The 17,095-nt window shown below is 42.4% G+C and overlaps 5 protein-coding genes across 5 annotated transcripts; 2 read left to right on the top strand and 3 right to left on the bottom strand.

Annotated features, from left to right (window-relative positions):
* Positions 1–483: 483 nt before the first annotated feature.
* EAF01_004407 (uncharacterized protein) lies at positions 484–4,936 on the bottom strand (the record flags this gene model as incomplete). The annotated part of the gene is made up of 2 exons (XM_038912661.1): positions 484–1,801; positions 1,848–4,936. 2 exons carry the CDS (start codon positions 4,934–4,936, stop codon positions 766–768), a joined length of 4,125 nt encoding a protein of 1,374 aa, XP_038772345.1. The 3' UTR covers positions 484–765.
* Positions 4,937–5,501: 565 nt separating this feature from the next.
* On the top strand, positions 5,502–7,003 carry EAF01_004406 (uncharacterized protein; the record flags this gene model as incomplete). Its single annotated transcript, XM_038912660.1, has 3 exons — positions 5,502–5,744; positions 5,792–5,939; positions 6,003–7,003. 3 exons carry the CDS (start codon positions 5,502–5,504, stop codon positions 7,001–7,003), a joined length of 1,392 nt encoding a protein of 463 aa, XP_038772344.1.
* Positions 7,004–7,209: 206 nt separating this feature from the next.
* On the bottom strand, positions 7,210–8,293 carry EAF01_004405 (uncharacterized protein; the record flags this gene model as incomplete). Its single annotated transcript, XM_038912659.1, has 3 exons — positions 7,210–7,349; positions 7,398–8,204; positions 8,254–8,293. 3 exons carry the CDS (start codon positions 8,291–8,293, stop codon positions 7,210–7,212), a joined length of 987 nt encoding a protein of 328 aa, XP_038772343.1.
* A 531-nt stretch (positions 8,294–8,824) lies between these two features.
* On the top strand, positions 8,825–11,989 carry EAF01_004404 (uncharacterized protein; the record flags this gene model as incomplete). The annotated part of the gene is made up of 1 exon (XM_038912658.1): positions 8,825–11,989. One exon carries the CDS (start codon positions 8,825–8,827, stop codon positions 11,987–11,989), a length of 3,165 nt encoding a protein of 1,054 aa, XP_038772342.1.
* Positions 11,990–15,258: 3,269 nt separating this feature from the next.
* EAF01_004403 (uncharacterized protein) lies at positions 15,259–17,077 on the bottom strand (the record flags this gene model as incomplete). The annotated part of the gene is made up of 4 exons (XM_038912657.1): positions 15,259–16,169; positions 16,231–16,576; positions 16,626–16,781; positions 16,844–17,077. 4 exons carry the CDS (start codon positions 17,075–17,077, stop codon positions 15,259–15,261), a joined length of 1,647 nt encoding a protein of 548 aa, XP_038772341.1.
* Between the last annotated feature and the right edge of the window lie 18 nt (positions 17,078–17,095).

Genomic DNA, 17,095 nt, shown 5'->3' with positions numbered 1-17,095 from the left:
CCTTTCTTTATCAGATCAAAAACGATCTGATAAAAAAGAAGTTGGATTTTATTTCGTAATAGACTAATTACATCGTTCTCATTCCAGCAATCGGATGGACAATCCACTTCATGATGGTATGTATTTCGTGTGCAGGGGAGGTGTGTACGTCTTGGGAATTTCTATGTGGTAACTTTATGCTAATTCTATTAATATTTGGGATGAGATATGGACGGTGAGCCTTATGTAGAATGATTTGTATCACTTAGTTATTGTGGCATCTGATGGCGTGCTCGGGCTTGCAATTGTTTGTTGGGATGATCTTGGAAGGATACAATGGGCTGTGATGCAAAGGAGATGATTAAGTCATATGGCGGAAGGTTGATGTGATGACTATTATATCACCTTATGGGCTGATATATGACATGAAACTATGCTCATTGTTCTGGTTTGTTTTGCACATTTATTTTCATAGCAACACCGCCCTCAAACGACTCTCATGCTGTGTGATGGCTCGTTATGAACTTTGATCTAAGTATGTATGGTATTGCAAACTACAGTTTGAAGCTCACTCGTTCCTCCAACGAAAAATCCATAGGGGTGAAACAATCTACAATAATATCACATGGCCAAAAAAATCAGGATATAAAATCTTGGCATTAACATCATCAATAATCCAACATCGAGACTCAAAAGTCCTATGGCTACTGCCAATATGTTTACACCAGAAACGCCTAATGCTAATCCAGACATGGACAATTCAGTCCGCCCCAATGCGAAATACCCTTATTCGAATGTACCTTTTCCAAACAAACCACCAACCGCCTTGCGCCTAATTTCCACTCCTTTAAATTTCTTTTGTTCTCTTCTCTTCTCCTTCTTCTCCATCACAGCTTTCCGTTCACTTTCCCTAACGAAAGAGTTCACTCCACTGTGCTTGCCTCCTCCTCTCCTGATACCTGATCCTTCGTCCTTCCCACCAGCCATTCGCTCTGTTGCCGACATACCAATACTTACACCAGTGCTTGATGTCCCAGACAAAATACTGCTATTTGTCGTAGCTTTTCTCAATAGAGGTACTACCCTGTGACCTGGTTGCGATGAAGGTGCTGCGAATGCTAGACGTTCATTATTGGCAGCAACATTACTCGAAGATTCACGTTTAAGTTGTATTCTGTCGATGATGGAGGTTCTAGTTCTGCGTAAGGCGAAAGGATCACGATTCTTTTGAGTCCCTTGTTCTGGACCTCCTTCAATTTCCAGATCATCTTCTGAATCAGACTCGAAATTTCTTAAAGTAACCATAGCGTGAGGATCTTCAATAAGACTTGACAATGATTCTCGAACCTCTGATAGATTCGAGGGCTTCTTCCCTGTACGTCGCAAGTGTGGTGGCGGTCGAACATAACTAGTGCTATCAGAATGCTTACGTTTTGACGGAGGGCCCATGACTTCTCCAGTCTGAATCGGTGCAGGTTGCTGAGATTCATCGTTCTGGGTTTGAGATTGTGAGTCAGAAGTATCATCTTTTTCTTGAAAGTCATCCAGGAATCCCATCTCATCGTCACTTCCACGATCCTCGATTGCACGAAGAAAAGCTTCTTTTTTGGGATTCTGTGCAATCTTGCCAATCTTTTCGTCTGCAAGTAAAGCTTTACGCATTTTGGCTTCTGCTGCGCGTTTTCGACGCTGGCGTGCCTCTCCACCATCATCTGAGTCCGAAAGATCATAGTCGGCACCTCGTTTGCGGCGAAGCATCCCCTTGGAGATATCGTTGTAAAGCTTCTCTATTTGTTTCTCGTCGCTTGCTCTCTCGCGGTCACTAAAATGGTTAGCAATAATACATGTATTTAGATTTCACAACTTACGCATAGAATTTGGCGAGTTCACTCTCGTCGATGTCTTTCTTTTCATCATCTATCATTTCTTTGACAAAAGCATCCTCTTCCCCTCCACTTTCATCGTCACTGGCACCACCCAAACCAGCATACTCGTCTTCTGATTCCTCGGCTTGTTCATTGACCATATTCTTAGCATTACTCTTTTTCTTATCAAATTCTTCAACAACCTTCGGCTTCCTTTTGGCAGCTTTACGCATGACGTCAAAAGCGTCGGCGGTAATTTCAAAGTCATCATTTTGATTTTTATCCTCACGGGAAGCATCTAGCGATTCATCCTCATCGGACACAGAGATAGTTCGAGCCCTTCTGCGAAGCTTTCCTTTCCTCTTCACAATGGGTGTTTCTTGGATGTGGTCACCAACCATTTGAGTAGATGGTGATCCCATCTTAAATGTGCCTGCGGTCGAAGGTGGATCCATAAATCGAGATTTAATGGGTGTGATCATCGAGAACCCTTCATCCTGTGTATTGGGGAATTCAGAAACTTGAGTTGATAATGGGTTCTCGACCAAACTGTCGAAATCATGTATTTGCGATTGTGAGAATGAAACCTGGATTCCCTGGGTTTCATTGTCTACTGGTTGTGATGCTGGTATTTGTGTTTGACTATCCATTACCATGTCTTGTGTCTCTTCGTCAATCATGGTGGGAACAAAATCGGGTAGCTCAGGCATAGCTCTTCGGCGAAGGAAATCCATGGAGTGTTCCTTTACGTTCGAGATTTGTGAATCTGGATTTGATGATTCAAATATGTCTTGACTATCATCCATTGTACCCTGGAATATCTGCGTAAGACCAAGTCCAGCAGGGCCCGTTATAGGTAAACCAGGTATGAATGTTTTGGTTGCTGAACGAAGAACTGAAGTTGGGATTACCGGTGAGTCTGTTCGCGGCTGCGACAAAGATAGAGTTCTCGGAGCTTTGGGTGTATTTGTGAGAAGATCCTCTTCTTCCTCGTCATCGGAGATAATGTTCGTGACTCTCGATTTTCTGGATCGGCGATGGACAGGTAGAGTTTCTTCTTCGTCCTCGGCATCCATGAGGTTTACTGGGTCTTCCGGAATAGAAAGATCGATTTCAGATTCTTCATCTTCCTCTGCCTCATTGTCGAATATGGGATTAGGTACAGGGTTATCAGTTGCCTCTTCTTCCTCAATTTCCTCATCCTCGCCTTCCCCACTTTCTTCATTCTCGGAGTCCTCATGCTCGTTGTCTTCTGAACCGGAAGCTTCTTCCTCTTCTGGTATTTCATTCGTCTCTTGCCAGTCCTCGTCGTCGCTGCTATCGTCCAGTGGGTCTGCTTCGCCATTGGCTTTTCGCTCTCTTTTAGCAGCTGCCTTTTCCCTTGCCTGGATCTCTTCTCCTTCACGGCGAGCCTTAGCGAGTAAGTCATCAACCTCTGCCATTTCCTTTTCTCGTTCCTCGGCAGTCTGCACAATGATTCCTCGATCTTTAAGGGCCTGGAGTCGCTCTTCTCTTTCTCGATGTGCTTGTTGCCTTGCCTTCAATTGAAGACTGATTTGTAGATCTTGGGCTGTAATAGATGGCTTTTGATTTCTTCCGGAATTTTGCTTTCCAGGCGATCTGAGGTGTGCAAGCATTCGTAAGGCTACCATTGAATGAGGTTCCTTGGCTTGTTTCTCCGGAATGCGCTTAAATATCGCATCTAATTTTGCATTGCGAGCAGATTTCTTTGGTTTCACAATCTCGAGATCACTATCCGAATCAAGCTCCAAGTCACTAGTACCAACTTTCGCTGGCCATATCTGAATTGGTCGCTGCTTGAAGACAGGCTTCTTCTCAGATAAAGCTTCGATCAGTTCCATATCGACTGCCTTTCCTTTGCCCTTGTCTCTCCTGGAAGGTAGTGGCGATTTCAGAGCTTCCTCGAGAGTAGGCAAGTCTTCTTCGTCTACCACATCCATGGCTGTGCTTGTTACCAGAGAAGGTCCGACGGGCTCTCGTTTATCATTAGTGTCCATATCATCTGGTGGAGATGTGGGTGGTGTTTCTTGCATCTCAATGTCTGAGTGTGGTGCGGGCGGAGGACTTGAACTTGTGGGTCTAGCAGGGTCAGAAGAAACAGTATTAGTCTCCTCAGTTTGTCTGTATCCAAATTTGGCGAACAAGCTCTGTTTCGTAATCTTCTTCTTGTTTGTAGCTTTGTGAGCCAATTGCATGTTCCTCGACAATCGTTGAGTCTCTCTGTGCATCTCCTCAATAGCTCTCTTGCTCGCCTTCCGGGTGGGACGATTTTGCTGTGTAAGTCGTTGACCTCCTTCATCCTCGCTATCAACCTGATCGTCGTCTCCAATCAATGCGGCTTGTCGTTTCCTTTCTTCAGCTTTCGCAGCCTTCTTCTTTCTATCTTCCGCTTCTTTCGCGTGCCGTTCTTGGCGTTTCCTGGCAACCAAGTCCTGAAAAGTTTTATTTGATTTCGATATCGAGTCCAATTCCAGGTTATCTAGATTGGAAGCATCGGCCTGTGGTGTGGCCGATCTGCCAGCACTGGGTGTAACGAAAAGTCCAGGAGAAGCGGATTCTTGTCGAGGGGTTGATTTGACAGGTGTCTGACGAGGTGAACTTCCCATCTTACGTCTTCGCAAAGCCACTGGTATATCGCTTTCATCGGCATGACTTTCATTATCTGCGGCCTTCGGTGACTCCGGCCTTGTTTTATTCTTCATGAGTCTCCTGACCCTTTCCCTCGGATTATTCGCCACGAGCTGATCGTCGTCAGATCCGTCCAATGCAGCTTGCATACGCGCAGCCATTCGACCCCTTGGCCTTGCTATTTCTTCTTCGTCTGAAGAGGTCTGACTCCCGACATCGAATGATCCTCTCGTTTCACCAAGTGCCGTTGACTGAGAGTTTGTATTGAATATATTCGACTTTGGTTTTCGTGAGGCGATTCTTTCCCTTGCATTTCCAGAGACACTCTCCTCATCAGATTCACTGAGTCCTGCAGCCGCCAAAACAGCTCTGATTTTAGTTCTGGGAGTCAACTCCATTAGAGAAGTAGACTCTCCAGGCGAAGATTCTCGTGATGAAGCCATTGTAATTAATTATAATAAATTTATGAATGAGAAAAAAACAACAACACAACCGTATGTAAGATGGAGCGTAATCATAAAATAAGAATCGTCAAATCATTGTTTGTAGTTGTAAAATAGATAGATGTAAGGTGCAAGGAGAAGAAGTGTCTAAGAGTTAGAGACTTTTGTGCTTCGATACTAGAAACGCGTTCAAAAAGACGTGTACGCGACAAGCAAGCATAAAGCATAAAGTTTGAGTGCGCGTGGAGGTGTGGCTGAAAGATTACCACCCACCTTGATAACCGCACCTCCCCCACGTATGATATCTGACTCGTCACTTCTATTTCCGATCAGATCAACTTCCTCATGACCATGTAGAAATTCGAGATATCGAGGATATCGTGAACTGTCTCCAAGTTTTATTATAGAGTGATACTTCTTTTCCTTTTGTCTTGTTCGACGAAGATTTGTGTTTTAAACCTGCCATATATACGCGGTAGTTGTATTTCTAGATGAAATACTGAAAGAAAATCAACGTAAAGGCAGCATCCCATATATCTAATTTGATATTGTCCTACAACAAATTATGACAACTACATATCTCCAGCGTTTGAAAGCTAGATCTCAAAACAATGTGGCCGCGTTGAGAGATTCTCCTTTGGCGGAGATATCAGGTGCCTTTGGTGATCTAGGAACTCTATTACCATTGATGATTGCTCTGGCGATTAATAATTCAATATCTCTCTCAACAACTCTATTTTTTTCGGGACTATGGAATATATTGACCGGTATTGCTTTTGGTATACCTCTACCAGTACAGCCCATGAAGGTAGTTTCTCTTGTAACTGGCCATATTCCTGGCTGACCATTCTCTAGGCTATTGCTGCTGTAGCCATCTCAAGGAACTTTTCGATTGAAGAAACGATCTCTGCTGGTTACACTGTAGCCGGCGTGGTGTTGATCTTAAGCGCTACAGGACTTCTTCGATGGTTCACACGTATGATGCCTACACCTGTCGTCAAAGGTAAGTATTTTTGCTGAATCAATTTCTGATTCAATAAAGGTTCTGTGTTAATTATATTCACAGGTATTCAAGTCGGAGCCGGCCTGTCTCTGATCCTATCCGCTGGCTCAAGTCTTCTTCAACCTTTGGGTTGGACGACTCCAAATGCTGCCGACAATCTGATTTGGGCACTTTTCGCCTTCATCGCTCTGCTAATTACGCAAAGGCTTCCAAAGTTACCATATGCTCTAGCTATTTTCGTGCTTGGACTTGTGTTGTCATTGTATACCACGGGCTTTAGCTACCTGCCTTCATTTAGATTATGGCACCCTCAAATTTATGTTCCATCCGCAACTTCGTTCAAAGTCGGGGCGCTCGACGCTGGTCTAGGACAAATTCCCCTGACGACCTTGAACTCCATTATTGCTGTCAATTTTCTGGCATCTGATCTCTTACCAAACATTCCTGCCCCAGGCGTTACTTCGATTGGTGTCAGTATCGCACTAATGAATCTGATTGGTGGCTGGTTTGGTGCTATGCCTGTTTGTCATGGTTCAGGAGGACTCGCTGCGCAGTATAGATTCGGAGCCAGAAGTGGTGCAAGTATAATCATCCTTGGTGCCTTGAAAATGATCTTGGGATTGTTTTTCGGTGAGACACTTGTGGGTCTACTAAGACATTACCCGAAGAGTTTGCTTGGAATCATGGTCGTAGCAGCTGGTCTAGAATTGGCAAAGGTAGGAGAAAGTCTTAATTACGGAGCTCGAGACTTGTGGGATATATCGGAATCGAGTGTTGTATCAGATTCAGCTCAACCACACACAATTAAACGTCATAGGCAACTTTCAGACGAGGAAAGGAAGGAAAGATGGACAGTAATGTTCATGACCATTGGGTTTCTGCTCGCATTCAAGAATGACGGGGTGGGGTTTTTGGCTGGTATGTTGTGTCATGGTTTCAATCAATCTTCTAGGTTGCGGAATGCTTGGGAAGGGTGGAGAACGAGATACAGTGAGAGAAAGACTAGGAGTGCTGCGAATAGTCCCGGAGATGAAGATGAACAACAGTTGCTCTCCAATGCTTAAGCATGGGACGTGATTAGAATTCATTGACATTCACGAGCATATGAATGAATGACAATGCGTTGTAGCAAAACTGTATCTGTAATTTGACGGCGCTACCGCCAAATCTTTTTGATCACTAGCAATCTTTATTCAGCAGTTCAATGGCATTTTTAAGAGATCTTTGATAATCTTATAGTATACAACTCGGTGTGATTTATACATCAAAATCACCATGAATAGTACTGCCTTTGGGCAGTTACAGGTCTATTTGGTAATTGGACCCAGACCTTCTTGTTCTTTAACTTCTCCTCCCGTTCTTCATGCAGTCTAATACGAGTTTTCTCTTCCTTCAATACGAGCGAAATACCTAAATATATTAGCCTGACAATACTTCTACAAATGATACTCAACTTACTCGTTGTCCTGTTCTTCATAATGTTAACATTTCCTCTCGCTCTGAAATCATAACTTCTAGTCCAATCTCCCTTTCCACACCAAGCCTCATCAACATATAATGTAGTTGGATCCTCCACTTTGACTCTCTTTCCATCCTTTGTGACGATATATCGCGTCTTGAAATTTTCAGTTGATTTTCTCTCAACTTTCCCTAATCCCATACCCCTCTTCAGGATGGCCTCGTTCCTCGCATGCTCCAAATGTTCTTTGACATCCTTGGCAACCTTCTTCTTCGAAAATCTCATTTGAATGATCGCATCTTCCACTGTCTTGCCCGCAATTTGCTTGGCCAAAGGAACCAATTTCTTTACTGAAGTCTTGAAATCATGACTCTTAGACAACAACACCCTTTCCGTTCTCTTCAACGTTTGATCCTTCGTCAAACGTCCTCGTTTTTTGACGTCCTGTATGACCATCTTCCTTTTCCATCGAAGTGTAGCATTGGGGTTTGGATCGAGTGCTCTAGCCATTATTTCAGGATTTCTGGGTATGACTTTGTCTTCCTCGTCTCCTTTCCCTCCTGAACCCTCATCTTCAAAGATGGACGATTTTGCAAGATCTCCTCGCTCAGCCTGTTGTCGTTGCGTATCGGATTTCTTCTTGAGGTATTCCTCTGTCAAAGGATTCTTGGGGGCTTTATCCGGCGAGAACATCCTCCTTGCACTGTCGAGACGCTTTGAGAAATTGTCCCATAGTGATCTTCGTTGATTGGTATATAATGGGATGAGGAAGGCGATGGGTGGATGGGATGTTGTAAGAGGTGCAGCTGCGAGCTGATTAGCATTGATCATATATAAACATAGCCCTATACTTACCAGACCTTAGCAGGCGCCGCGAAGGAAGATTCAGACTCATTATGTGGACCGGGTGGTGTTGCTTGTCAATGGCTCGGTCATCATATCAAAATAATTGAAGTTCTTAGTTCGCCAATTTTATGTGGCTGCTTTAAGATTTACGCTACAGTCAGGATTCAAGATAATTTTTTGTTGAAGCTTATAACAGCTATCTCGGTCAGAAACTTTTCAAGTTTCAATCGATTTACAGGTAAACCTTCCAAATGACTGGAAATGTGATCAAATTAATTGCATGAATCTTCAACAGCTCATTCGTAATGTTGAATGTAGAATGTAAACGGCGATCTCGTGTCCCGCTATCGTATTCTTAAATTATTAAGCGGCGGCAAAGGTCCGGTGGGATTGAAATGTTCGAGATGGATCGTATTTCATAGCATCAATGCCTACTCTTGTTATCAATACACAACACCTATTTATTGATCATCTTCCAACAACAAAATCTCAAGAAGATCCTCGAAATGCTTCTTGGGCTTCCTCCCGATACCGATACGAGATTTCCAAAGTGAAGTAGTTGGAGAAAGCTTTGTTTACAATGGAACAATCACCTGTTGGCGAAGAGGAGTGGTTAGCACTCGTAGATGAGGCTAGCAGAAACGCGAGAGATCTGGAGCAGCGCATCAAAGTTGTCGAATTATACGATCGCGCAATAAGTGCAGAACCTTGGAGCAACCCGCTTTGGTTAGCAAGATGCGACTGGGTCTTGTCATTATACACAGATTGTCGGGATCCAGATGCAGGATGGCCAGAAGATGAGCGACTCGTCGGACAGGAATTATTCACGTTACAAACAGCGCAGGATCTTTGGCAGGAAGGCACTGCAGCTACGCAATTTCGTTTGAACGACAGTCATGAGTTATGGAATAGATGGATAACTATCGAACTGGAATTGCTTGCGAAATCTCCTACTCGTGAACAGGTAGAGCGCGTCCGCAAAATATTCTTCGATCGCCTTCAAATACCACATGCCAAATGGGACGAGACTTCTCAGATGTTCTCGACGTTTCTCACGAAATATGACGAGCCCTCTTATGAATCGACAATGGTGCAAGTTACACAGATGGGTAGCACTGCACGATATTTATATGAGCAACGTGAACAGCACGAGCTCAAGCTTCAGCAAGCTGTTGCGGCTGGTGATAAGGATCACATAGCATCTGTCATGAAGGAATATCTAGAATGGGAGACTTTCCAAACAGTGACAAAGCCAAAGAAAGGTTTACCACAAAGCCCCCAAATTCTTGCAATTGCCCTCTACGAGCGCGCATTAGCTTCCACAATTCTAGGCCGGGATCCCGGAATTTGGGAAGATTACATTGCTTTCGTTCAACAGAGCTACGTTGTAAATCCAGATGCGCAGTTAGGCAGTCCCCTTTACATTGTTCAGCGAGCTACCGCACATTGCCCTTGGTCAGGAAGCTTATGGGCGCGCTACATCCTTCTTGCTGAAACGCAAAACCTGGATTTTTCTTCGATTGAAGATATAAAGCATGCTGCGACGAGTACTGGCGTATTGGATCGTGACGGGACAATGGATGAGGTGATTGAGGTCTACACGGCTTGGTGTGGCTATCTTAGGCGTAACACGATCGATAAACCTTTAGAGGACGAAGCTTTTGATGTAGCCGACGCTGGTCTGCCTGGTTCACTCGAGGCCGTTCAGGACTGGGGTCGAAGGCTCTATAAAAGAGAATACACGGATCCCTTGTTTAAAATCGAAAGAATAATGATTCAGTACCTCACTCAGAAAGGATCAATTGAGGAGGCTCGTGAGTTTTGGAAAAGACTTGTGAATACTCATCAGAAAAGCTACGTTTTTTGGCAACAGTATTACTCATGGGAAATGACAGTCCGATATCTTAACAAATCATCTAACCTACCCTCTATGGTCTTGTCTCGAGCTTTACGTACGAAAGATCTAGATTGGCCGGAAGCGATTATGGAACTCTACATTTCACATTGCAATAATTACGAAGATGCACATACTTTGCTAGGAGCAAAAGACCTAGTCCGTAGACAATTACAACTAGTTACCAAGCGCAGGGAAAAGTTGGCCATTGAGCAAGCAGAATTGTATGCTCAGCAACAACAACAAATCGTTAGCCCGGAAGCCACGGATGAGGATTCTCCTGGAAATTCGAAGAGGAAGCGTGAGCCGACCTCAGAAGATACCACTGATGGTAATACCCACAAGAAGATAAAGAATGAGCAATCGACAGCTGATGCAGAGGCTTTACGACAACAGCATTTGACAAGAGATCGCGAGAATACTACCGTAATAGTCACCAATTTACCTCCAGAAGTCACCCAAACCAAAGTAAGACAGTATTTCAAAGAATATGGTCACATCAATAGCTTGACGCTCAAGACTGAAGCGGACAAACTTTCTTCTACCTGTTTGATCGAATTCCGTTCCAATGGCGACGTTCAATCGGCTTTCCTCCGTGATGGAAAATTCTTTGGTGAGAATCAAATCAAAGTAGAGTCTGGTACTGGTTTGACTCTTTATGTCACTAATTATCCACCTACTGCTGATGAAAATTATATGCATACTCTTTTCAAGGATTGTGGTGAAATATTCAGTATCCGATGGCCAAGTCTGAAATTCAATACGCATCGTCGATTTTGCTATATTACCTTTCGTAAAGCTGAAGCTGCTTTGGCAGCCACCCAGCTCGATGGAAAGTTACTCGAGAATAAATTCAAACTCGTAGCAAAATATTCCGACCCGGCTGCGAAAAAACAACGAGAGGGTGCCACTGCAGAAAGTCGAGAACTCCACATAACTAGTCTCGATTCGAGCTTGAAGGAGGATGATTTGAAGGATGTGTTTGGAAAGTATGGCAAGGTTGAATCTGTCAGAATCTTGAGAACATTCAAAGGGGAGAGCAAGGGTGCAGGATTCATTGTCTTTGAGAAAAAGGACGAAGCTACTGCCGCACTTGAATTGGATAAAACCAAGTTGAAATCCTCCATTCTTCATGTCGAATTGACACAAGCGAGAAATTATAAACCTATCGCAACCAGTAGAGGAAAAGAATCTTCAGCATCTCCAGCTCCAGACGCTGATGGAGATACTTTGATGTCCCCTGCTTCTACTACAGACAATCCTCACAAGAATCAACATGCTTTACATCAACCATCAGAAGGTGGCAATCGAACCATGACCTTACTCAATGTCCCTGATACGGTGAATGATGCAAGAATTCGTGCAATTGCAGAGCCATTTGGAAGTATTATCAAAGTCGTACTTCGTCCGGATCATCAAGGTGCAATCGTTGAGTTTGAGGATGTCAATTCTGCAGGTAAAGCATCTCTCGGTCTCGAAAATTATGAGATAGCACCAGGTCGTAAATTGAGAACAGGAGGAATGAAAGATCTTTTCGCTCAGTCGAGTGAGGTTAAAAGTGATCGTATTGTGGTTGGACAAAATGGAAAGAGGGAAAAGGAGAAAGCGGGTGCGAGTACGGGAATGGGAATGGGAGCAGGGACAAGTACGAGTAATTTCATGCAACCCAGTGTACCGATCAGAAGACCAGGTGGAGGAAGGGGTGGATTGGGACAAAAAAGAGGATTGGGATTTTCGGGCGGGAAAAAACCAGGGCCAGTGCCGGCACCAGATACAGGTTCGGATCCTAATGCAAAACCAAAAAGTAATGCGGATTTTAAGAAGATGTTTTTGAGTGGGGGAAAGGAATAAATGGGATGGGACGGGTTGATAATTAATGGATTGCAGGGTGGCTACGTAATATAAATATAGTAGTTAGGGTAGGTAGAGAGCACATGGTGAATCAGATGTTAACATCTTTTCTTTGCTAGATTTGTTTGTCGTCTTGTCGTGTTGTAATGATAGTTGATTCCGAGTGTGCGAGGTGGAAAATGATAATGAGATTTGATGAGCTTGCTTAGGTACCTATATATAGATACCTAGGTAGGTAGGTATTGAAAGGAGAGATGTAATATAACCGCTATATCAAAGGGCATTACGTATTATATGATGTCTTGTTGTATTGTAATAAACTTTCTATATAATATTAACGTGGTTTATCATCATGCGGCCCATATCATCATGCGGCCCACTTTCACCTCAATTTGTATTTTTAAATCCATATTACTCAACAACAATTGATTCAATTGATTAAAACTATTAAGAATCTAATAATCTAGGATCTATTATATCGTTTTGACAAGTTCTTGAATTATGACCTGGTTTTCCACACTTACTACAGCATTTATTAGAAGATACTTCCCCATTAGGATTCCTCCCTTTTTGACGCTCGTCGCGTTGAATCTGAATATCAACCTTTTGCTGAGATAATATATCAAGAGCCTCTTGTCCAGTAAGTACTCCTCCTTGACGCAATTGGGTTTTTTTCGCACGTCGACGCTTGCTTAATGCCTCATTTGCTGCCCGAAGTGTACGGATCTCTGCACTTAAAAGTGTATTCTCATGAGCTAATCTCTCTGTGCCTTTAGCTAGAGCTAGTACAGTCTCAAATATAGGTGTAGGAGAGCTTGATTGATGACGATTGATTCGAGATTTAACTAATGTTGATTGAGAAAGAGCTTCCGTAGGATTGTAAGAAGTTTGAGAGGTCCAAAGGTCTAAATTGACAAAAGGAGAAGGACTAGATATATATATTCGAATATCTAATTTTGAGAGTACTATTTCAGGATTAAAGGGGATTAATCCTGTTCCTCGGAATCCAGATTTCATATTCTGATTCGTGATCGATCGTTGATATGCAGTTTTGAAAGCTATAAAGAATTCGACCTTTGAGATATGATTGATATGTGCCCTTATAAACCCCTCAATTTGAGTACCATATTCTTGTTTTAACCTATTAAAACATCCGACATCAAGTGATTGAGTTAAATAACTTGAATACAGTGGTAGGCATACACATATAATATCATTCTCCTTGCAATATAATTGAAAAGGTATGGATTCATAGCTTTCGTGTCCGTCTAGCACCAACATTCGGTATTTGCCTACTCTGCAATCCTTTGTATGTTTATCGAAGTGTTTTAACCATTCCAATCCTGTCTCATTGTTCGTCCACCCATTGCTAGTAGGTTTAATAGCCCAATCTGCAGGAAGATCGGTTTCCGTATACCAATTGGAAAGATGCACCTGTCCTTGAACCACCAGGAATGGAGGTATGATTTCCCCTACACTACTACCGCATATGATCGCTGTCGCCCATTCCCTATTGCCTGGTTGTACTGCTTTACTCCTACCACTCCTCCCAGCACTAGTAACTACCATACCAGCATTTATAACTCCCATCATAAAGCCTGTTTCGTCGAAATTCCACATATCGCAATCTTGTATACCAAATTTCGCTCGCATATTCGATATAAGACGAAACCACTTTCGAATAAACTCAGGATCCTCGCACAAAGCTCTTTGAAAGTCATAAATACGACTAAAACGCGTCTTTAATTCTTTGTGACGCTTTACGAATCGATGCGCCCAGAGCTTTCCAACCGCTTTTCCACCTCTCGATTCAAGAATATGATTCGCCATATCTTCCACCCCTTTAAGTTTAGGTGGAAAACCTCTCGAATCCATATCAAGAATATATTGAATAATGATCTCTTCTTCTAATTCTGTAAGTTTATGGGTTTTATGTCGATATTCTGTACGAGGGGTAAAACCGTCTATTCTACGCCGTAGTGTTGTACGTGGTATATTATACATCGTAGCAACCTTTCTAACACTTAGTTTTTTGTCTTTATGAATAGCATCGATAGCTAGGAGTATACGGGCTTCTTCATTATTCGAATGCATCGTGGGTTGTTGATAAAACGCGTGTTGAAATAAAAGGGTGCAAATTGAGGTGAAAGTGGGCCGCATGATGATATGGGCCGCATGATGATAAACCACGTTATAGGTAATATAATGTAATATTCATGATAGAATATACTTTAGTAGTAAAAAATAAAAAGAAAAACAAAAAGTTATTATGGTTATCTTGTTTTATGTAATTAGAGGAAAGATTATATTATATTATATTATGTCAATAGAAACTTATAAATTATTTTTAAAACTAGGTATTTTGAGAAGTTTAGTAGATAAGTAATAGATAAATAGATAAATAGCTAAATAGCTAAATAGCTAAATAGATAAATAAATAAATAAATAAATAAATAAATAAATAATAAATAAATAAATAAATAAATAAATAAATAAATAAATAAATAAATAAATAAATAAATAAATAAATAAATAAATAAATAAATAAATAAATAAATAAATAAATAAATAGATAAATAGATAATAGATAATTAATAATATATAAAATAATCTCAAACTTGAGTGAATTGAATTGAATTAGATTAAATAGGATTAAATTGAATTAGATTGTAATATACTAACTCGAATAGAATCGAAATTGAAGTGTATTTATTTATATATTGATTTATGTGTGTGTTTTTCGTGTTTTTGTATAATGATTATGGATATTTGAATGTCAAGATCAAAAGTTTAAGTGAAAGATATAGAGAAGGTATAGGTAGATAGACAACAGGAAGGAATGAGGAAGGTATAAGAAAGGAGTTTACTGGATCGCGGGGGATTCCAAAACTAGTGAGAGGGGTATGAGAGGAGAGGAAAGGAGATGGGAGTACTGAGAGGATTGGATTGGAAAGGAATGGGATGGAGAAGTTTGAGACGCTGTTTTGTTAGGAATGGCTTTTTATATATATACTTGCAGATTAGTATTAAGAGTATATTCTGTTAATGTACTTTTCACGGTAAGAAGTGTAGAGAAAAGGGACGAAATAAAATGTAGGAAATATATCAAATCTGCATTATTTTCTTTCCTACAACGAATGATCGGATCATCCTATCCTATCTTATGAAACCCATATAAATAACCATCCAACCTAATCCCATCCCATCCCATCCAGAAAAAGAAAGAAAGCCCACTCCCCACTTCTCTCCTCCTCTCCCCCTCTCACCCCCTAATGAAATTGATCCTCCGTAACCCCCTTCCCCATCGCACTCGTACTACTCACGCCCCCCGTCACCATCTTCAACAACTCATCTGCATAATTCGCCCCGGACCACTTCTGATGCTTCACCACATCAACCCCGAGATCCATTTCCGGTTCTTGTACCAACTCCCCATAGGCGCGCATCCCCTGTTTACTATACGCCTCTGCAAAACGATGACTAATCAACGCCGTGGTATGTAAACCTGCTAATGTGATGAATTGCCAACAATAGCCTAATTTGGAGAGACGCTGAATGTATGTTTCTTGTTCTGCGCGCGGCATGGCAGATTTCCAATTAAAGGAAGGAGAGAGATTGTAAGCGAGTTTTTGGTCGGGATACACGGCGTGCACGCCCGAGGCGAATTCCTCGGCTTGTTTGTAGTCCGGGAGTTTGGATTCCATCCAGATAGCGTCGGCGTAGGGGGCGTATGCGATGGCCCTGTTTATGGCACACCCACATCCGCCTTGGAGTCGATAATAGCCTTCGCGTGTACGAGGAGCATCCCAGTCCCAGTGAATGTCGACGCCGGTGAGGGTTTTGGCGAGGGCTCGAGCTTCGGAATTGCTTTTTCCCTTGACTTCGGTAAGGAAGCGGGAAATGAGATCGTCGGATTTGGTATTGGGGTTGGATTTGATGGTGGCGATGACGGCGTCGTTGAAGAGTTTGAGATTGGCTTGCGCGGTCCATGTATCTTCGATGGCTTGGAGTTCTGCACCAGTTTTTCCGGCACGCTCACCGGCTATCATTAGATCGTTAAGGGGTTGGAGATTGGGATTTGTGGAACCGAGAATGTACGCGTGATCTCGGGGATCGATGGTTGTGGTGATTAAAGTAGCAGCTTCGGCATCTGTACGGGCAATAGCGAGGAGATCGGAGCCTGTGTGGTATGTTAGTTTATATTCTTCATCTTCCCAAAGAGAGTACAAATATCGACATACCCATAATATCAGCCTGAGCACGAATAGCAACCAAACGATTGATATGTTCACTGATAGGAACAAGAACCTTTCCAGCCATATGTCCACATTTCTTGGTACCAGGAGCTTGATCTTCAATGTGAATACCCGCAGCTCCCTTCTCTATGAACAATTTTGTTAATTTCATAACGGCAGTAAGACCACCATGACCAGTATCAGCATCTGCGATGATGGGACGAAGGTAATCGACGTTTTGGAGTTTAGCTCGATCAGCTTTCGAGGCGGTCATCACCCGTTCTTCTCGTTGTTTGCGATCATGGAAGAGTTGAGCCATGAAGAGATGAGCTACTTTGTTAGGAACTGTGGTCTGAGAGACATTAGTAATTGAATGTAAGAGAGGAAGGAGGTGGACTTACATATGGATAATCTGCGAGATCTGGACCAGGTTCATCAGATGCAGATGCAGTAGATGATGATTGCCATCCCGAAACATAGACTGTATCGAGAAACTTTGCCATTTGGGTCAACATGGTAGGTTCCAAGCAACCATATGTATAAGAAGCATCCTTATTCTGTTTTCATATATATTAGTATCTATCTGCCATCGTCATCAAGATATGTCAGGAATACAAACCTTGAATCTTCCCTCCAAGATCTTCCAAAGCTTTTTCGATTGTACATTACTTGGATATTCAATCTTTAAATTTCCCCTCTTTGCCACAATCTGCTCAGCAGTAAAAGCTCTCTTGGTATATCTCCATCTTTCATCTGCCCACCATTGCTTAACAGCAGCAACTTCTTCTAAGAAGATTCTTTCCTCTTGTTCTGGATCTACAGAAGTACCGGCCATTCTATTGGTAGAAGCCATCTTGTATGTGTATATATG

Source organism: Botrytis porri, assembly GCF_014898465.1.
Source record: "Botrytis porri strain MUCL 3234 chromosome Unknown BPOR_005, whole genome shotgun sequence".
Lineage (NCBI taxonomy): Eukaryota > Fungi > Ascomycota > Leotiomycetes > Helotiales > Sclerotiniaceae > Botrytis > Botrytis porri.
Note: the sequence above shows the minus strand (reverse complement) of the source record. Positions and strands in the feature narration are given on the sequence as shown.